Raw genomic sequence first — 23,649 nt, forward strand, 5'->3', positions numbered from 1 at the left:
TCTATACATATGTATACGACTGACACGATGATGAACGTGTTAATAATTTTGCAATTATGAACAGAAGGCACTAAAAGCACCAGCTTTCCAGGTGATCATGAAAATCGTATATTCGACGAAATATTCGAAACTTGACGAGAACCTGTCGCAGACATTAACTACTACGGGCACCACTGAACGAGCAAATATTGAAAAGCCCCAAACGAGCTAGCCAAGTGTCTACCTTTGGCAGCTGCTCGGGACGTTTGGTACCTGAATCTTCCTTCCTCCAATACTTTGCAAGTTCCGGCGTTCCGGCAAGGATTTCCATAGCACGCGTCAATTTTATGTTCACACCGGTCCCCATGATATCCTGGCGCGCACTTGCAACGGAACTGCCTGTCCGGGAGAGCCTCGCAAAATCCTCCGTTCTCGCATGGCGAGGTGTAGCACAGGTCGCATTTGGCCAAGACTTCGGCTGGCTGTTGGTTGGCTGCGCGGAAGAAAGGTCTACGATTAATGAGCAATTTTAGTACCCCATTGTGACGACGGACCAAAAAACCATGAACTAAACAGACTGCGTCACGGACCAGTGAGAAATCAAAAACATCATGTACGTGCGGAGAATTTGGGCCGATCGTGAGGCAACAGTGGCTAGTTCAAGACGAGGTAAAGTAGTAACAATCTTTGCTCGTTATAATCTTGCGACGCCTTACCAGCAGCGAGCTGATATGTAATTATGTTATCAAGTTAAGGGGTTAAGCTTCACTTAAGGCTTGAAAAAATACAAATTCTCTTTTTTCATATATCAGAAGCTATTGGGATTTGAAAGATTTGTGAGTCATACAATTAATTTAATATATTTCAGTGTTGTTAATTCATTTTTTATATCCATGTACACTTTTGATATTTACCATAGCGCTTGTTTTGGTCTTGCTAGAGTCGCATAATCCCTTAACTGATTCGAATTTTCAGGAACGTAAAGTTAAAAGAAAATGAGATCAGAAAATGAGATCATAAGTAATTCTAAGAAACAGCGGAGGTAACGATAAGATTATAACGAGAAAATATTATAATATACATAAGCATATAGGAATTTGCATAGTAATGAAATGAAGTAATTGAGAATGTATTTAGACTGTAAATTAGAAAATATCGTATTTATCATGTTCTCAGACAGTTGAAAGTTGATACTATTATTGTTATTTTCTACACTTCCCATGATCTATATCCAATAGTCCATAAAAGAGAGATTTATATCAATAGAACAAACGATTTTTCATAATACATACGTACATATACAGGGTATATCAAAACTGATGGTACAAGCGAAAATGAAGTGATTCTACATGAAAAAATAAGTCGAAAACATAAAATAAACTTCGACTTAATATAGTCATTAAAAAAAAAATATAAAATGAACTTTTTTGATATCGTACTTCGTTTCCGAGAAAACTGAGTTACAGTCGGGTGCAAGCGTACGAAAATACGGTTTTGGGCACTCGAAAGGTACACCAGGTAAGAGGAACACTTATAGTCTGATCACTGACAGTTTCTACGGTATGTTAGAAGCATTCTCCTTTCCTCGTTTATCCTTGAAACGCATAAAATTGTTGTTTGGTATACTTCTACCTGGTCAAAATTCGACGTCAATTTTCTAGAAAACGAAGGGTGATATCAAAAGTTTTTATTTTACAGTTTCGTCTTATTTTGTCATGTAGAATTTCATCATACAGAATTCCTTTTCGTTTGTACCCTCAGTTCTGGGACAACCTGTATATCGAAAGTTTCGAGTCGTGAGTAGTATTTTAAATTTATATTCTATCATTATTCATTATGAAGAATAAAAGGCGAAATTTTTATTTATTGTACTCAAGTAAAAAATAAATGATTGCAAAGTATCCGCAAGAGCTCAAAACGACAAGTATAAATTATACATATAAAAATATCTACTTTACTGTTTTAGATTATTTTTTCGTAATATATGCATAGGACGCAGGAAGGAACAATGATATTCATACTATATGTATTTAAAAGTATAATACTGAAGAAACATATTTCTACTGAAATATTATACAGAAACGATATTTAATAATTTTTAGTTTCTGTGGATTGCCAAAAATTGATACAATCAACTCTTTACTTTCTATACAACTTTAATTCCTTGCAAAGTTATATCACAGAGGACTTTTACAGACGTGAAACTCTGATTTTTTTTAGATCTTAATCTCCAATGCCTATTTTGTTTTTTATTCTTCTGTTAATTTATTTATTAATTATATTTATTATTTTTTATTAATTTTACACCCATTTATTAATCTACGTCCTTTCATTAATTTTTTAATTTTAAGGAATAGCAGAGTGAATAGCAGTAAAAAATTCTGAGATATCATGATTAAATAAAGTCAATTCCATAAAACTGTAAGCATCTCTTAAATGCAGGTTTCTTGCTTGAGATATGTTCTTCAATTATAAGTAGCTACTAACAAAAACGGCAGTGATTCACGTATTTTTCACTAAGAACTACTGAATTCACACATTTCAATTCTAAAGATATTTTACTATTTGTAATAAAATTAGGGAAACTGGATAAGAGTTAAATGTTAAAACTAGAAGAAGATCAGATAAAAGAAAACATATTCCACAATAAATTATATCTTGATTACCCCTTAACTATTGACACTTACCTTCTTAGACTAATGTGGACATAAAGTTTATTAAATTTCAATTAAAACATATTGTTATTAAATATTTATAATAATAGTAATACTTATAAAAATGAAGCATGACACGTATCTCAAATTCCTATTAGGAAATTTCAGAATTAAGTTAAAAAAAATTTGTTACGTGTGCTAAAAATAAGGAATGTATTACACAGAGTCTGTGAGACTACGAATCAGTAGTTAAGAGTTAATGTTTGAAAAAGAAGCAAACAAATGAATTTATGTAACTACTTATAATATTACATCTTTAAAATTGCGGTCTCCCCAATTTTTTCAGTGCCTTTCCTGTTTTATCCACTGCCTGATAAAAAGTACTAGCGGCAACATACAGGGTGTTTGGTGACAACTATCAGAAACTTCAAAGGATGATTCTGAATGCTAAAATAAGGCAAAATTTCAGAATGACGTTTAAGACTTTGATTTCGAATTACATGTTAGCTGTTGAAAAAACGTCTAAAATACACGAGAAATGTGTCTTACTCGCGACTTATTCTACTAATTTCGTTGCATCTGATTTAACCTGACTAATGCATGTAGACAGTAGAACAAGTCCTAAGTCAGATACAAGTCACACGAATTTTAGACGTTTGTGCAATAATTAATAATTCTGAAACGAAACCCTAAACATAATTTTGTCATTTTTGATTTTCATACTATTTTGACATGTGGAATCACCTCTTAAACTTTCTGATACCTATTATCGAGCACGCTATACATTTTCAAAAGCCGACAATACTATCCGTACAAAAGTATCTCAAAATTCGGAGGTTTGATCATCAAAATATTCCAACAGTCAGTTTCGCCTCTGTACAAACCCCTGTGACCAATGTGCAAATCGCAAGTTCGTAAATGACAAAGAGAAAGACAGACAATGCTGCATTACGTGTAATAAGTAGACGATGAAACTGGCCACTGTTGTCACGATCACGCTATTCGCTAAGGAAATACATACTTTTGCATTGGAACGCGCTCGCTGGCGTCGTGAGGAGTAGTTTGTCCCTCATTGCGGGGGGTTCCATGCATCTGGCGATACCGGCTTCCACGAAATCCTTTTTCACCCACTCAGCTAACCATCGCATGCTGCAGTCGCAGTAAAGTGGGTTAGACCCCAGAGCGCTGTAAACACACGGTAGTTGGTGAATTATCGACGCCGTAGGCAGGGTGTGTTCTCTTCTGAAACGTGAGAGATACTCACAGGTGGGTTATAGATTTAAGATCCTCGAACGCGCCCTCGGGGATTACCGATATCTCGTTGCCGTGCAGAGACCTGGAGCAAATCGAAATTTATTGAATGTTTACTGATTGATACAATTCTCTCTTTTTTTATATAGAAAAAATTGCTGAAATCGTATTGCTTGAGGGTACGAGGTTTATGTTGCAGATTGTAATTGAGATCGTTTGGGTAACTGATGTTTATTTTTCTTCTCTAATGCATTGCCTACTAGTTCATAAGGATCTGTGTAAATAAGATAAAATGTCTTTTTAGACGTTACCGAATAAAATAGCACGTAGAGTAATGTTTGTAACGTTGCTTGAAGATTAGCTTTCATGATGATGTTTCTTTTAAATATTTTTCATAAGACGTATATCATATACTGAATCTTGTTTATATTGAGTAATAGGATATTAAGTAATTATTGAAAAGTAATATCATTTATGAAGCAATGGTAATACAAAACAAGTGAATGCATTATAAATGACATTTATAAATGTTTAATAATACAAATATTAACAAAATATCTCTCCGTTGAAAGTATTCTATTTATATTAAATAATATAATACGGTAATATTTAAATTTAACATAACTTTATACGAATATTAAATAATAATGATCAATAAATTATGGAACAAATTTTATCAGATTATTAAATTGTAGTATAAAATTATGGTAAGTGATAATGAAGTCATCATTTCAAACATAGGTATATTCTTCCGTAAGCTACCGATAATTTGATATGAATAGTATTAATTTTAATATGAAGAAAACGTCTTATTAACATCATCAATATTGCATAAATTCACCCAGATATATTACGTTCACAAAACCATCATTGACGACTTCATGCCCACGCAAGTGATTTAATTAATGTATTGTAATAATGTCATTCACCAAACACAATCGTTTTGCGGGTCGTCCGCATAAAATAAAATTAACGGCGCAATCAACGAAACAAATGCCAATAATGCATCACAGGTGGACCGTTGTGACCGATAAAACGGGATGCTTTGGTCGTTAATTCGGCCCAGATTGTTTCTCCGACATTACGGATTCCATTTATTCCATTATCGAATTTTAATGCATGCCCCATTACCAATTGTTCTTTTCCTGTCCGTTTTGTATTCAGCAAGAACTGAAAGCACGCCGAAAGCTTCGGCGCGGCGTTTCATTCAAAAGCGGAAGTTTCTGGGAGAAAAACGGTCCCCGTTTATATGACACCTCTTTGCCACGTTATTTCCCATAATACATACTCGTTCCCATAACTCATTTTGGGGGGGTGGTCGAAATATCGAGTTAGCAAAACAAAGATATAAATCTGTGTATTGTTGGAGGGGAAGAATATAACGGATAATCCGCACTCACATTATTCTTAATGATTTTAAGCCGGCGAGGGCGTTGCGCTGGACACACTGCAGGTTGTTGAAGCTGATAATTCTGGAAAAATAAAAGTAGGATTGTTAACTCTTATAATGGTTTGAGACAGTGGTGTCAAATTGATACCTAACATGTACAGTTTTAGAGTCTATGGGCTGTAGGTGCATAAAGTCTCCTAAAAAAATTTTAGCGAACAATTAAAATGCCTTTTATGTATATTTGAAAAAAAATTCATTTAAATGTTGTTTATTTTTTCTTTAATGAATTTACAAGAATTTTAAAAATATATTTATTTTAGGTATTATTATCAAATGTTACAAGAAAATTTATAATCAGATAAATTAAAAAAATTTTTACTAAAAACTTGGCATTTTTCGGCAAAAAATATGTTTTCAGTATAAGGTGTAATTTTATGCGATAATAATGTTTTTGGTATAGAAGGTGTTATATGTATAACTCGAAAACAAGTTCATATATGTTTATATGAACTTTTTTCCTTATTTTATTGTCTTGAATTCACCCTTGCCGTACTTCTAACAACGCAACACTATTTTAATAAAATCAATTTCAAGCTTCGGCCCGAGTGGTTGACACCACTGGTGTAAGAGAAACTGAAATGTAATTTCGTTTTTGCGTAGAATGTGTTTTGTAGTTCTAAGGGCAGAAATTGATAGCATTCATGCTTTCCATAACTTGAAAAGTTTATTCGTAAACCGTATTGAATGCAGAAAATAGAATAAAAATTAAGATAATCGCAATATTTGAATAATGTTTCAATTGCCTTAATTTATATCGATGTAAATATACGTATTCATGTTATTTAAAATTATATCTCATAATTTATCCCATTTCATTACGAAAGTCTCGGATCTGCGTTATTAATTCGGTTAAATAAATAATTATATAAATGAAACATTTTAAGAACCACAAGTGGAGATAAATCGCATTGAAAATAAGTTATTGAAGATGTAAATAATTAAAATATAACATACTGTATTAATATTGATTTATATGTCGTGATAAATAACAGCTCATGAAATTAAATAAAAATAAATATTTTATTTGTAATAAAAATGTAATAGTTTATTCATGATAAAAATATGTAGTTGTGTAACTACTTTGTTATTTTCGAAAAACAAATCACACCAGATTAGGAAATCAAAATTTTGTTCGCAAAACTTATTGTTGTCTTATTTTTAAAAAACTTGTCGTTTTATTATATGATTGTCTTATATTACTTGCAGTATAGAAAATACTTTTATTTTATTCAGCATTTCTTTTTTAAAATTACAACTCTATATGTATGTGCAAAGTAATATCCTCATATTCATAGTATAACTCTATAGTTATCTTCCGCCAACCATACATTTAAAACTAAAATTAAAAAAGAACGTTTGCATAAAACACATTCCCTATCTCCTCAAGTAGAAACTTTTTGGAAAAAATGAAAAAATATCAACACGATAACAGTTAAAGTACTTCTTATGTTTTACCCAAAAATAAAGATTTCTTAAAATATGGAATTATGTGCTATGTATTATACATTAATTAAAATAACTGTTTGCGAAAGCATAGTCCAATTACAATAAATTTTACTAAAAATCGGACATATTTTATTTCTCTTATCTCATTAACCCCATCAAATGGTTGGAACTAAAGTTAAGTTTCATTTATCGGAGTATAATCTTATCGATAAAATGAGTCGACTTACAAGTATGACAGTTTGGTGAGGTTTCTAAAGGTGTCGTTGGACAGCATGCCGATTTGGTTGTTGCTCAGGTCCCTGGAAAACCGATAGAATGGGTTTTCAATATTTTCCCAATGTCCATGGGGACAGAAAAGGAGCGAGGTTACGGGTGTATTTTATTTACAGTTTAGTGAGAATCCTCAGGTGGTTCAGTCTCTCCGGCTGGATCGTCTTGATTTCGTTCTTGTCCAAATACAGCTCGGTGGTTTCTGGTGGAATTCCACGTGGAATCTCTGTAAGTTGAGATCTCGAACACCTCACCACTGACCCAGCGCAATTACATTGGGGTGGACAGTAATCGTCTCCCAGGCAACCCACGCTGTCGTCTGCGGTTCGTAAAATAGGTAATGGGTCGTTAATCCCGGAATCAATTCAGGTGATCAGAGAACAGATCGACGAGGATCTTCCAATCAGCACTTTTCAACTTCAAGTTTACTTTTATTTATTTTACAAACTGTTATTAATGGATTAGAATAAAAGATAAAAGATTTGATCGAATATTGTACTTTTTCATTTGCTTGTGGAAGATCCTTGGCCATGATGTAAAGATTATACAGCAGTTACTCTGAGAGAATCTTGTTATTTTGTTAAAAGTGATCTCATGAGACTACGAGTAACAGGAATTCTTTCTTCTTTCTTGTGTTGTTTTAATAAGTTTTTAATTTGTATACATATATAATTATTATTGAGTATTTAAAGTATTAAATAAAAAATAGAGATTTCACCTGTATGTGAGGGATCAAGTTATTTTCTTTTTTAGAATAAGATCAAGGAAGCAGACACATTCTCATTGAATGAAGATACAAGGACTATAATCCGACTTAAAACAAAATCATAAAGAATTTATAAAATTATAAAATGATAATTATCTTCATTAGAGAATGTGTAAATATAATATATTTAGATAATTATAAATTACAGTTTGCAATAATTTCTTAATTTCTTTCTGAATTAGAATGTAATTCAATTTCTATGAAATATTGTCCTTTTCTACTCTCCACCCAGAAATCACTGATATTCGGGGTAATTTTATGAAAACATGTCTTAATACAGAATGACTCAAATGTGAATTTTAATTTATGTTAATTTTTCTTATCTGTGCGTAATCAATGCAACATACTGGTGCATTTGAATTCGTGATGAGGGATATCCTTGATGACGGCGTCCTTCAATCGTGGCGGATCGTGACAGTGTCCAACCACGCCAGACATGTCACGTTTCCTTAGCCAACCGGCGAACCACGCGAGATGACAATTACAGGACAAAGGATTGCCTTGCATGTTGCTGAAAATGAGGTGCAATTTATTAAACTGTCGTTAATTATCCGCACGAAAGCATGAAACGTTTTAGCGAAGAGTATTAAGGAAGTTGCCGGTAAGACACATTAAGAAGAAAATTAATGGCTTTTGTATGACCAAAATTAAGTATATTGCGTGCAATATCATTCAAATTTCATTCATTTTTTGTATAGTGTTGATGGTTTAATAGCTACGTAAAATACAACAATTATTCATTAATATTGAAGGAACTATTTTAGCATTTAATAGTAAGAATAATACTATTTTTTATTCCCAGAAATTATGAATATTCAATTCTTGTGAATGTTTTGAATCCAATGTGCAAATATTTACAAAAAGCACACAATTTGCAAAAGATATCTTAAGTAAAGTACGTACATGTTATAACATTTATTGGGCGAAATCAATTTTTCTTTAGCTTTCATTTTTTTCAGTATAATATACATATGTACACTATATAAACTATTTCTTATGAATCTACAAAGTTTAAAGATTTAAAAAAGTTATTGTACATCACTAGGCTGTCTAGTGTCGACTTTCTATTTCTATTTATATCAAGAATATCAGCAAATAATTATCAGTAACAATTGTGCCTGTTTCAAAAGTATGAAGAGCAAGATTATTTATCTACATATCATCATCATACAATATAATGCTTAATTTGTAATACATTTACCTACCTATCATAACTAACAATAATCAGCAAATATTACTTAAAAAGTCCTACTATAGGGTGAAAGGAAATGTAAAGGACAGACTTTCTTTTTCAAAATTTGATTATTATATTCCTTGAGAAGATATAAGTTACGTCAAAATTATTTTTATTGATTTTAGGAAACTCTTTTGCAGTTACTTTTTAGATTTTATAAAATTTTATGAACTCTTTGAACACTCTAATTTACAATGACATTTTTTCACAGATACGGTCTTGTTACAAGATACAAGAAAAGATAAACAATGTAGATATACAAAATTTTAACTGTCTGTCTATGTGAGTTCCGTTTTCCCTTAAAAGGAAATATGAAGAATTATATCTGACCTCTAACGTACAAACCATAAAATAATAAAAGATTTTTAAACTATGCTTTAACTAACAATACATTGAAATTTCACAAGTAAGTATATACTATTAAAATTGTGTTTAACAAAATTCTGAATATTTCAAAGAAAGACGAAGGTTTTTTTCCTATTAGAAAAAGGTTACGCAATTTCAACTTTCATTCCATCTTACCCTACAATATCTATCTACATATTTTCCATCACTATGCCATGCATCCATCAATCTCCCAAGTTCTTGAAATCAATAAAACTATCCATGGCCATAAAAAATAGTTCGAGTCTTAAAAGGAAGAGGATACCAGTAAAAGGTCGATGGTTGTGAAGGAACTTACATGGTGCGTATGTGCGTCAGGCCGTCGAACGCGCCCTGCATAACGCAGGTAATGCTGTTCCCTTGAAGGTTCCTGTGAAAATGAAGTTCGGAGGATATAGTCGTTGCAGCGATACCGTTTTATGGACGTCCATAAAAGTTTCTACTCACAGAGTCTTAAGATTCGTCAGCCCGGTGAACATCTTGTTGTGAACTTCCCTCAGCCTGTTCTCCGACAAGAGCCTGCGAAACGAGGGCTCGTTATTTCGTGGGACAAGGATGCCGTCGCGTAAAGTTTTGGCGTATTAGAAGTAAAAAAAACGGAACCAGAAAATAGGAAGAGGCCTTGCGCTATAGAGGTACTCTTTACGCATCGATGGAAATCGTTATACGTCGGTGGTCCGTTAAAACGATGGAAAAACTCACAGGGGAATTATTATTATTTGATTCAGGGTCTGTGCAGTGTGTTAAATCGCTGCATTTCTGATAAACCGTGCGAGTGGGCCGAAATCGAATACCGATAATTGTTGAACGACGAAAACTCGGGCACTATTGTTGTTGGAAATTGGGAAGCTGTTTGCTGGAAATGTCGATAGCACGGTGATAGCAATTATTCAACGAATATTTAAATGTAGGGGAAATTTAAATGCGCAAATATAGTACAAATACACATAGTATACAAAAGTATATAAAATGTTGAAAGTAAAGCGTCTACACATTCTGCTATTTACAATACAAAACAGATTTTAATTTAGGCTCTATTTGCTTAGGTATGCTTACATTGATAAAAATATGAATTTGTATTAATATCTCGAACCCAGTAATTATTTTGTATACAGTATTTTATTTACAGTGGTATGAAATATGATGGGTCTAAAGTAACGTCATGTTTTTAAATATATCGAATCTCGTTAATTCCAATCTCAGGGGAATAATAAAAATCTATGATTTATGGAGATTACGTTCGACAGAAGATTTTCAAAAAAAGTTTAATGAATGGAACTTTGACACACAAAGTTTCTGAACAAAGGTTAAAATTTTTCGAATTGATTCAATAATGAATATAAAGTTATTACTCATTGTTATTAAAACAAGTTTGTAATTATACTTTCTGTTGCGGCGTTAAACACATTGTTAATCAATAACATTTTCAACTGTGATCAGGACAGAGAATATGATTTCCTCAGTATTCTTACACCTTTTCATGATAGATAGTTTCGTAGTGTTTTAAATCCATAGAATGTTAAGTGTTCGAGGGTCAAGAGATAGAGATGTAATGGGCGCCATTTTATATTTCCGGGCATTCGCAACAATTGTAAAAATTGAAAAAAGAGCGCAGTATCGAATGGTTCGTTACTAATATGTTGTGACACATTAATTACTTCAAGTTACAACAAGCAGTAGTGATAAAAATTTGATTTGTAGAGATAAATCACAACTTGCAGAGGTCGGATTTCTCCGAATTTGAATTGCAAACCTAAAATAACATACGTAAACGTATGGCAAATGTGTAATATCAGGTGAAGTAAGTTTGTATTTCGACTTGTAGAGGTTTTTACAGCGATGTGGAAGAGAATGAACAAAATTATTGAAATCGAATTATTGAAATTTAACTCTAGTTTTGTTTGTGTCTGCTAATAAGGGAATCATTATTATAATTACTTTTTAAGCAATTTTGTTATTTAATTTGCGTGAACGAAAGTATTTTCACACTGAAGTCTAATTATATTGAAAGTAGCAGCTTGTTCAATTTGTTTCTGAAATGTGTAATCTTTTTATGGTTCTTCGCGTTCTTCCGATTCAAAACACACGCGAGCTGCAACCGACCTGGGACCTATCTAATTAATCGACCCATTGTCCCATTAATTGCCTTTGAAAATTAAATCCTATTCTGGTTCGTTAGAGCTCGTTTCAGAGTCTTGATCGAGTTAGGCACAAATAACGCGGGCAATCTCGACACTGAATACACTCCCTTCCGTTATTCGAAACTTTCTCAGCGGGAAGTGTTTGATTAAAAGAACAAGTAATGATATCCGAACAAACAATATGTACACGGAATGTTTTCACGATAGCATTCGTAACGACTGGATTTTGTTTTTATTTCTGGTAGTTGGGAATTTTGGATATTTATCGCATTAAAAAATAATTTTTGATGTGTATAAAATGGAATTCACATTCTACAAATTATTGGAATTTTTAAGTTCATTTTGTACCGTTATACAGGGTGTGGCACAAATTAGTCCCCACGATTTTTTAGCCCCTTCGGATAATCTGACAGAAAAGTGTTTCCTACCAAAGTTAATCAGTATTTAACGAACAAGAAATTGCAGTTTTTTACATTAAACAAAAATTGATTTTTAATAAATAATCAATGTCGCCGTCATATCTTTAAATGGAACGGGATATTATTAACTTCATAATATTGTAGGCGACGTTGAAACGAATTCAACGACCTGCTATACGATGACTTTAAAATAACTTTGAAAGAAAATATCGCCATTAATCGGTTGCCAGAATATTTGAAATAATTAGTTAAAAATACTCAATTCCATTTAAAGATATGATGGCAATCTTGATTTGTTGTTAAAAATCAATTTTTTTTTAAATTTAGAAAACTGCAATTTTTTGTCGGTTAAATACTGATTAACTGTGGTAGGAAACACTTTTCTGTTAGACCATCCGAAGGGGCTGAAAAATCGTGGGGACTAATTTATGCCGCAGCCTGTATGTAGTTATTATACACAAATAAATACTATAGAGTATGCTATAAAATGATTTTCTATTTATAGCCAATTAGTCAGTTAATTGTACTAGCAATTAGGATACGAAAATAGTATAAGGAAAAACAATTAAAAATTTGAATTTATCTTTTAATGATTATTATATCGTTCTGTTATAATACAATTTCCATTATATTTGTTAAAAACACTTGAAAGCTCTAAAAATATCAAGACTTGAAATATAAAAAAACATCGATAGAATTGAACTATGGTGTTTGAGATTAATATTATTAAATACAAATAATTGGGTATCATTATTTTAAGCGGTTATTTTTTAATTATTAAATTACTATTTTTTAAAACGTGTTCGGTAAAACTAACAAATTTCAGATTTTATTTTTTTCTATAAAAAATATATTAATAAATTGGTAACAAAATAGGAGTAAAATCACTAAGCAACACTGGAGATAGGATAACGATTATACATGTATGCGATACGCGTGTAGTTTAATCAGTAAAAAATATTGAATGTTAAATTTCATTTCGTTACGAATTTTTTTATCCATAGCAACCAGGTAAACGAATGATTCATTTAAAAAGTGTATAATAATCTGGAAAATCCTATATCATCATGTTATGTATAAAAAAAATAGTTACTCATATTTTAGGAGAAAATTTCTCATTTTTATCTTCACGTTGAAATACTGTACATTAAAAATTTTCTTCGTGGTTGATAGGGTCATGCTTGAACTGTGGAAGTTTAAGCATTTATCGGAAACTTAAATATGGAAAAAGTGACTCTCTATTTATGTTCTATTCACTCAGCTTATGTTCACTCACAACATCCACAGTCTAGCATAACATATGTCGTATTAAACAGACAAGAAAAGTATAGTGCAAGGGTGAATGGGCGTAAAAACTTACAGGTCGGTGAGCTTGTGGGCTCCCTGAAAGGTCGACGCCTCGATACGCGAGATTTTGTTCTTCCTGAGGTCCAAATGCTGCAGCTCGGGCAGTTTCTCAAACAGGCTGTCCGCTTTGATCTTATCCAGCTCATTGTTGGCCAACAATCTGTGCGCGGGGACAAAGAAAAAAGATCGTGAATGACGAGAAAGTTAGAGTCTGTATCGGCAGGTTCGATACGGTGGGCAATTAATCGCGCCCCAGGGCGTCGATCCATTAAACGACTTGGAATAATTTATTTCGAATAATAGCACCAAGAGTTCTACAGCTCTTCACCCCCCGCAGGGAGCAGCAGCTTTTAATCAGATAATTATCTCGCCGAATGATTGAATTAGTCTTCTCGAGCGCGAAGGAAACGAGGCCTCTAGAACGCCATTCAGTGTGATCGATCCACTCGATTGATCCTTTTTATCATACCATTTCAGTAATACATTGATAGACGCTAAACAATGCCCAGAATTTAGAATAGGTCAAACACAATTAATGATTGACAAATCTTACAATTAAAGTACTCAATGCTTAGGTTTTTTAATGTGAGTCGTGTTCTTTTGGGGTTCGAAGGTTCTTCATTAGAGGTTCGAATAATACAATGATTCTTGTTTGTGACTTGTGATGATTTATTATTAATACTTTATTTACCAATAAATTCTATTATAAACCGTATTAATAATAGGATTCCAATAGGTAAAGTGTTAAGTGTAAGTGTAGGTAAGTGTTAACTTCTCACGTTCTAGTGCAATAGTCATCATAAAGGTAGTTCAGTTGGATAATTAAAGAAGTGGGAGGAAGGCGTTCCAGATTAAGTTGAAATAATAGTTTGTATTCTTATGAATGTTATGACGGTATTTCATTATCTACAACGTTTCCATATATTTTTTAGGCAAGAATCCTTTGGGTTAACAGCTATCTTTGCTTCGTCGAAGAAGACTTTGTATTCTGTTGCTTTCTGACACTTTGTAACAGCTGACTGAATATACAGCTTCTGAATATATTTTGGTTTGATACATAGTTCGTGTTTTAGTCGAATGCTCATACTACTTCCAGTTTGGTCAACATAGACTTTCTCACATGAGCAAGTTATTTTATAAGTCCCTACTGACGGTAGCTGCATTTATAGCTGCGTTTGTTGCTGTTCGATTGTAGCGTGTTTGATAAAAATGGTCCTATTATTGTCACAATATTAGCTACACTTAAACAGTGGATCAGCATTAGGTATATATCAGTATACCTTCATCAGTGTGTTATTCCAAGCCCTGATGAAAGTAGCTTAATGCTTGTGAAACGTTGGGATACTTTTTTCAAAAGAACATGATTTAGACTTGAAAACTTTAACAGTGAGTATTTGTATAATGCCGAGCCATAAAAGGCTTAAATCACTAATAAGTTTATTGAGGCACAACGATTAGTCTATCTTAACGCATTTTGCCCGACGTTGTTTTTATCGATTACTAGAAAATGATTAACTCTTTGATTGTAAATGCTATTCAGAACTGAAAAGTTGGCTAATGGAAAGATTGCGAGTCTGATTAGTTGCACAATATGTTCAAGTACAAGTAGAGGAACATTTAAGGGGTAATTATTAGATATCATAATAACACGAAAATTAAAAACAAAATGAAATTGCAGTTGAGCTGTGATTTCTCAACTATAAGTAAGAATTAGTAAAATGTGGCTGAAACTTGACACATTGGACTACTAATGACAAATAGGACTCCACGGAATCAGCGAAGTATATGATAGCCATACACTGGCATTCTTTCCGTAAGCAAAATGGGTTCCGTATGGAAAAAAATCTAGTTTGTACAGTACGAAAGGATTTTTGGCGTTTCATGTACCACCTATTTATAATATATTAATTTCTGGAATATTTGATTTATTATCGTCATCTCAATTTCTTGTATTTTCAAGAAGAAACGAAGTTTTCGAGTTAGTGAGTGACGACACGATTAGAATTCTGTTGATTTTATGGAAGGAAAATAATAACAAGAAGGATCATATGTTTTCCTCGTAGAAAGAATGTCAGTGTATGGCTAGTTATATTCTCTTGCACCTGCGCTATTCCTCCTCTGTGTAGAGATCTACACACACAGGGCGCCCCAGGTGGAAACCGAATATCGTTACCTATATTTGATAGATCATTGTTATTCAAATTTAATATGATAGTCTAGAAATAGACTGGCATCATAAGACTGCTGTTCATCAATAAAACATCTAAAATATCTTCAAAACGAATTAATCAAAACTGCTAGAGTATACGATTTCGTTATGGGATTCCCTGTATAGTCAACTTTTCAGCTCTCAACAGTACCTGCTGCGCGGAAGTTCTGCAGTTCTATTTCTTCGCCTTATAGTCAGACGCCTATACATGTTTAAAACAAAGTCTACATTCATCATCAAAATGTCTATAGACGCCAACAGCAATCAAAGGGTTGAGCACGATACTTACAAGGTGGATGTGTAGATGGGCAGCTCCTTTGGTATCGAAGTCAGTTTCTTGTTCGAACAATCGACGGTTGCACCATTGCAAGTACACGGGGCTGGACATTCTCCAGGCAGGATGCACTCGCCAGCCCTCTTCGTCAAGAGTTCCTCGTCGCCTAGGGATAAACAACCGGATACATTCTACTTTAGGCAATCCTGTCTAATTTGCCTTTCCTTCTTGGGACCACAGAAACGTGTCGTTCGTAAATGAATCAGTGATTAAAACACTTGAACTGAATAATATATCCCTTCAACTGGTTTAATGATCTATTAAAAAAACTATTAACCTTCCTGGTTTCTTTTGGTGTATTTTGAAACTCGTCTGGTACATACTTCATTATAGTTACTTTTATTCTTTGTCGTTTATCTTTTTTCCTAATTTATTAATTCAGTCTATAAATGATATAAATGGTATTTCTTAAAAAATAAAGTAAATCAGTTCATTTGTAACTATCAATCATTTATATTAATTTTCCAATTTTCCTTTTATAAAAATGTATAACTATTGGCAATATATAGTAATATGTATCTGTGTTATTTAAGAGTAACGTGATGTTTTTATATCTGCATATTCTTTTTATTTCAGTTTATGAAATTTGATTACCTTTATAACTTTATTCAGATACGTTCTGTTTCTCAGAGAATCGTTTAAGTATTCCAGGTAAGATTTTCCAGGAGTTTCAGGTTTATTACATTTTAGAACAGTTTTAATGAAGAATGACTTGCATAGTTTTTTACATCCTTTTGTTCATATAGAAACTATTTCTTCACAATGTTTTCCTTCATACATAGCGCAACTTTTTCATGAATTATTTCTTTCCTATCACTGGAAAGAATGGAAATATCTCGAATGAATGACATTATTACCCCGTCGTGTATTTCAGACGAGGTTATTATATTTATTTTTAAAATCGTTACTCGAATTATTAACATACAATTCGTTCACCATAAGTCTGAAGAGAGATATATTAAAATTATGTAGTCTCATTAAAATATGTTATTTATAGAGCCATTGATATAAAAAGTGGACAGGGTTATTTGCGAGACAATAAATCTTAAACTGAAAGACGGTCTTGCATGGTATTTTTCTTCTTGTCCATTCTTTGCTATCAACTGGTTGGTTTATGATTAATAAAATTCAGTCAATTAAAAATATTCTAGAATATACAGGATGTTACAGAATTGGTGGTACAAACGGAAAATAGGTGATTTTACATGAAGAAGTAAGACGAAAATGTAGAATAAAAATGTTTAATATCGTGCTTCGTTTTTGAGATAATTGACTTTAAATTTGATCGAGTACAAATGTATCAAATTACAGATTTAGACGTTTGAGGGGTAAACGGGGAAAGAGGAATGCTTCTAGCGTACCGTAGAAAGTCAGTGGCTAGACCAAGAGTGTTCCTCTTACCTCGTGTACCTTTCAAGCAACCAAACCTGTACTTCCGTATGCTTGCACCCAACCATGATTCAAACCTAATTTTCTCGAAAACGAAGCATGATATCAAAAAAGCTTATTCTATTTTTTCGACTTATTTTTCCATGTAGAATCATTGGCTTTTCACTTGTACCACCAGAATTTCTTTAAAATGCAGAGTTATTTAAAACATTGAAAACGAGTTTCTGATACAAAATTAACTATGTATATTTTTGCATATTTTTGAAGCTTGTAAAATGAAACGAAACAATTTAATAAATTGCCTGTATAATCACTTAGAATTCGCTGAAGTTGAAGATTCAGGACGCATTACGAACAAAGTTGTATGGAACCATAGTTTAGTAAAAATATAAACATTACTTACTAATAAGCCATTATTTTATTAAAAAAACATAATGACAATAAAGTCACTGCATTAAATGCAGGTAAAGACTAAATTGAACGTGTAGACTATACTGGTCAACAGCATACTATGCGATAAAGATGTCAAATGGTTTTACATATTTTTGACTGTTAATGTATACGTAAAGATCATTTTTATATGAACAATTTTGTTTTTCATTAAATGTTTCATTTTGTAATGTCATTCTTAGTACGTTTACTACTCTCTTTCTCACCACTTGCTACTACTTTTTAAACTCTGTTTTACCTATTAAATTTTAACTTTGGAGAGACATTTTTATCTTCCTATACAATATTTCGATGCAAAAATTCTATTAATTTTTCACCGTTTAGTTTATTTTACTAAACTTACAATTCATAATCTTCATCAATTTCATTCACAATTATATAATGTCATTCATAGGTCTTCAAATAAGATTGTCATTTACATATAGCAATTATTGCAGTCAAAGTATTAAACCTTTTTCATCTCTCACACTTTGTATGCCATTAGATGTGCGAAGCTCCTAATTTCCTAGCTTTAAACAAAAAATTTGTTAATTTTTTTCATTATTTTTGTAAGACTTCTCAAGAGAAATTCTTCCTAGTTCTTCGTAAGTATGTTGATTAATTGAATTCGAAGAGGTAGCGCCGCGCACTGGGGTTACCATGTTAACGTCGCGGCGATAAATTTTGATAATGAACAGTGGTAGCGGCGATACCATTAAATTAAACATCGGCGCTCGGTAACAGTGCGCCTTCTCTCTCTCTCCCTCTCTTTCGCACGTGTTAATTGAGTGTTGAATGTCATGTGCTCCCGAGGTGAATATGTTTATGTATGAGTACGGGCGCGCAGGTGATTTATCATCGCATTATACGCCGCGTTACAAATTGTCCGCCGCGATACAAGTACGTAATTATATCCGTAATTTGCGTCCCGCGTTTAATAATGCGGGCTATACGCGGCATCGCGTAGCCACTTTCTCTGCCAGTTTCGTCTACTCGCGATTTCATTTCGTTGGGAGTGATTCAGGGTACTTGTTTATCGTTTAGAATCTGGAATGCGTCAATGAGTGCACCAGAGTGGCACTAAGCTCTACGCGTTTCCCAAACATCGCCTATTAACAGTATTAACCTTTTCATTAAGGGTTGACAGACAGTGGTTATAGTCACCCCAGATAATTGAGGCTTTCACGGACCTGTGATATAGTTTTCATTGTAAAGGCTTTCGGGAGTAAATCGTGTTCTTGTGGAAGAGTGTTCCTAATGTTTCGTCAACATTGCAGTTAACTTTATCAGGCGGTTGGACGAGTATCAGGATTAGTGTGTCATTTAACTTCCTGATGAAGGTGACTACAATGTCGGTGAAACGTTGGGAACACTCTTTTACAGGGACACGGTTTATTTCCGGAAGCCTCAATAACGAAGATTATACATATGTATAATAGTCCTATCATCACGTAGTTGCAATAGCCTACTGGAGACTATAATTACCTAATGTGGAACGCTCACATTATACTATCTATATTATTAAACAACTTTTCAGATTTGATTATTCTACCATTCATTTCTTTAAAATCCTTCATGCAATAGTGCAATATAATTTGATTAAGAAACTGAGAGTTTAGTTGCTGCGACAAACTATCGAATGCAAAGTAAAACTGTCCGCAATGAAGTGTATGTACGTTTATGTCTTGATTGCTCCAACATAGTGGTAACGTATTCGCGATTAATTTCACCGTAGCAAACAGGTTAAGGTTACTGCAATTGCATATTAACTTTCCGCATCTATCGCTACCAAAGAAAGAAAGGATGAATTAGCTATTTTCCAAAAACGAATCACCGAGATGGGTCCGGAAGACTTCACTTGATCTCTTGGCTACAAGGGAGTTAGCTTTGGACCGAATTTCAAGGGAATGAAACATGCACAGTCTATCCTTTGAAAACCAGCTCGTTTAGAATGCTACAGGGTAACCCTTACAATCGCAAGGTTTGCTATAATCTGAACAAAGTCAAATGGCCCTTTAAGGTCACTACCTCCATCCTTAGTTGCGCAAGCAAATTTGATGGCTTAAGGAGGGTTTACTAAAAAGGGGTGGGAAAGTAAAGAAGTTTGAAACAAAATTTTCTACTGCCAAGTATTCATCTCCCGTCCGGTTACAGTGTTTCTTTGTTATAGACTTACAGCTTATTAGCATGTTTATAGAGAGACGAGTTTCTGTATTTAACTCATGCTTATGCTAGCACATTTTGGATTTATCAACAATATAGTTTCAAATTGTAGCGGACTATGTACTACAGGGAAAAAGTTAAATAAGATAGGTGATCCCAATTTCGCCATTCTAATGTTTAAAACGTTTTATAATAGTTCTAAATATATATGTAGTGAAATTTTGTAATGTTTCATAGAGCTTAGAGTCTTATCTGACATCTACAATGAATTATTATCCTTAGAAGTGATTTTTAATGATATTTTAGATCAAAATAGTAAGAAGCTGCAACTGGCGAAACTGCCATACCCGCCGTACGCAATTTCGACATACCATAGTGGAAAGGGTTGCTAACTTGGTCTAAGAGAATTCTTTTTTAGAATTTACTATTCAAACTGATCAGATTGTCCGTCCTAGTACTAAATTTGCATACAAAACAAGACAAGTCTTATTAAACACAGAGCTTTGTGTAAATCATCTTGAACTTCTTACGCGATTGTATCACATCTTACAAAATGTTTATTATTCACCAGTATATTTTTATTTTTGGTTGAAATGTTCTAAAACAAAGTTCATTCTCTTTACAGGCCTTACATTAATGTTATTTTGCAATCTTATTTATGAGTTAATGAATTCCTCATAGATGGTGAATTTGAGAACACTAGCGAAATTAGTGTCACCTATTTTGTGTATAATACGATTTCGATTGCAACAACTAGTTGCATTCACTGTTTCCATTATACTGGATGAAAATAGTAACTATTATTAAAAGTACAGACTTCAAGTCAATAAGACTTTGTCATACTAATAATCATATTTAGCAAGTGATTTTAAGCTATTGAGCCGATGTGTAGCTATGAGCTTATACCGAAAGATTATTGTAATTTGGCTTGTTCGGGCAAATCGTTGATACAGTTTATGGTATAGTCGCAGATCGTCTGCCATTTTTGAACTACAGGACTTTATATCATGATTAACATGTTTATTAAACGCAAAACATGTCTCAACATGTCTCCTGTTCCTTAACTCTATAGCAATGATGTGTTATAAACGCGTGATTTCCGAAGGATAAGTTAGACTGTTCGTCCTAGAAACTAACATGTGCCATGCAAGTGCCTCACTTGAAGGAAATTTCCATTATTGCTATGGTTCCGTTCATCCCTACCCAAGACGAAGATATCGGTTATCTTCCTCATCAAAAAACTCTTGTCTAGGTGATAATTGATGGTCCCTTGACCCACTGACTAGTTAATTTCATTACCAATTATTAACCATTCAGTGGTCGTTTTATAAAGCACTGGAGTTTTGTAAATTTGGGAATTCAGTTACAACAAGCGTCGCGTCGTAAGATAAAATGTTCCGCAATACCTTATAACAAATTCTGGACATTCAACAGTGTTTCACAAATCAATTTAAATGTATGCAGTGTTTACTCGAGGAATGTTTGCAACTTAGAATCGACGATAATATTTCATCTTCGAGTGAATACCATTTTTAATCCTTTAAGCGTTTAGTCTGCATCCTATAGGTAAGTGAAAAAATTTATTTTACTTTTTTTATTTTAATGGCCACCGAATAATATTCGTTTGTTTTAGTGACTAATAGTTGACATATGTAAATAATACTATAAATATTATATATATATATAGTTATACATTTTTTTGCAATTCATACATATGTCTGTAAGGACATTTATTCCGTGAAATTTTTCTAAAGATGAATTGGAAAGGATTGGTGTCACGTTTGATTTACCTGATTACGCAACTCTTACTAATGAAACATATTGCATTCATTTATGAAAACTCTGCTTTTTAGTTAAACTTGACCATGAAATTAAGTCCTGCATTCGATAAAAACTCTTGGAAACGAGTATACAGGACGGTTGGCGAGCTCGCGACGAGCAATCTCCAGAGCACACGTGTTTAAAAATAATAACTTCTCGCGCCTTTCCTTTTCATGGCTGTATATTTTCCCTAGTTGCGTTTACTATCCGCGTGAAAGCAAAATATAATCGCAACGTAGCAAATGACACCGAAAAATAAACACTTAGCTGGCATGTATGCGCTCTGCTCTCTTTCTCTCTCTCTCTGTAGCCGCACATTATCGTTATGCCGCATTTCCACGAACGAGAACTTACGGTGGTCCACGTAAAACTTGCCTCGGAAAACTTTTCGTAACTTTCGCCTCCGCCGTGGGAAAAATTTACGCAAAAGTCTCAGCCGAGTGTTCAGGGGAATTTAAGAGAAGTGAAGAACGTTGGTCGAGTCTTCTTTGAACTTCTGACGCGAAGAATTTCGAGCTTTCCAGCTTTCCCTTGAGACTCTTGGAAAGTGAGATGCAAGAGATTGGTAGACAGATTACTTTTCCTTGAGCGCATCGTGGAGGATACATTAACGTATATCGTTCTTAATTTGCTTAAAAGTATGTTTAGTGGTTGGGCTGAGTAGCCATAAATTTATCGCACTTTATAGTAGCAGTTAGGTATTTTAGTAATCTTTCTGCTTTCAATTGTGTTGCAAACGACGTAACAACTTCGATGTGCAAGCTGTTCATATTATTAGTAATGGTTGGAAAATTTTGTTGCGTCTTTTGTGAGTAAAAAGTACATCAGACTATTCTATATGTAGCCCATAGGAGACTACAGATCGAGTAGTTATACATTTTTATAAAAAGAGGATTAGAAAATTATTAGATGAATTAAACAGTTGCTATGGAATCTAATAGGAAATATATAGATAACTAATGATTGTACTTAATAATGTTAACTATTGTACCACAATTATGTACATATCAGCATGACTGTCTTATTCGAGCGTAGAAAAATGGCGGAGCTTTCCTTTCTATTTAAACTGATCAATGGATATGTCAACTACTCCACTCTTTTGAGTAATACATATTTCTCTTATGTATTCTTATTGCTTAAACAGCAATACCAAACATGGAACTTATGATCCTATTAATCATACTGTCGTCACTTCTAATCAATATTTTATAATATCAATAATACCAATATTTTATATGATAGATTTACTTCGTGATTCTATGTTAATATTTTGAAATGTGAACGAAACAATATTTCAACTTAGGAGCACACAACAATTGTGATATAAAACTTGACTTTTTGCAGTTCATTAGTGTACCTTTTTTGCGCATACTGAACTCTCTTTTAACACGAAAGTTATGCTAGTTATCACCAAATATCAGTAAAATACCACCTAGATAATTTAATCACTGATACATTTTCTATCTTCTGTTGTCTTTTTTACTTAACGACTTATTTAGTGAGCGTGAGATGTGCGTAAGAATTACCGACCTGTGTCCGTGTTCCGTCGACGGAGTGTTCAGAGAAGAAAATATCGAAGAAAATAGAGTGGTGCTTACCCTTACATTTGAACTTGTCGTCCCGCATCGAATCGATCTTCCGCTTCTGCGCTCTCTTCGGCGACTCGCACTTAACGCCTGACGTCTCGATGGGGTGCGCGTGAAGGTACGCGCTCAGCCATCGCAGATTGCAATCGCAGATGAACGGATTCCTTGCCAAATGTCTGCAGAGAGAAATCGAGGGAAAGGTTTCTTTCAAGCCTCTGTGTATACCATTTCGTGGCTGTATTCGCGAAACTTTTTCTTCGAAATGCAAATTCATAGGGATTCCTTGCGAGATCTCTCGGAATTCTTTTTCGCGAAGGTTTACTTCGTTTTATCCTTTATCTCTTGAGTTACGAAAATTCTGGGAGTTCAAGAAATAT

At 33.4% G+C, this 23,649-nt stretch overlaps 1 protein-coding gene across 1 annotated transcript in view; it reads right to left on the reverse strand.

Annotated features, from left to right (window-relative positions):
* The window catches only part of Sli (slit guidance ligand), a 520,631-nt gene that overhangs the window by 9,627 nt on the left and 487,355 nt on the right, over positions 1-23,649 (reverse strand). The window contains 12 exon segments of the mRNA XM_076393084.1: positions 253-451; positions 3,616-3,818; positions 3,898-3,969; positions 5,285-5,356; positions 7,008-7,079; positions 7,168-7,369; positions 8,164-8,327; positions 9,733-9,804; positions 9,882-9,953; positions 13,355-13,501; positions 15,840-15,990; positions 23,285-23,448. Of these exon segments, the coding sequence (XP_076249199.1) occupies positions 253-451; positions 3,616-3,818; positions 3,898-3,969; positions 5,285-5,356; positions 7,008-7,079; positions 7,168-7,369; positions 8,164-8,327; positions 9,733-9,804; positions 9,882-9,953; positions 13,355-13,501; positions 15,840-15,990; positions 23,285-23,448 (1,590 nt within the window).

Source organism: Calliopsis andreniformis, chromosome 3 (assembly GCF_051401765.1).
Source record: "Calliopsis andreniformis isolate RMS-2024a chromosome 3, iyCalAndr_principal, whole genome shotgun sequence".
Lineage (NCBI taxonomy): Eukaryota > Metazoa > Arthropoda > Insecta > Hymenoptera > Andrenidae > Calliopsis > Calliopsis andreniformis.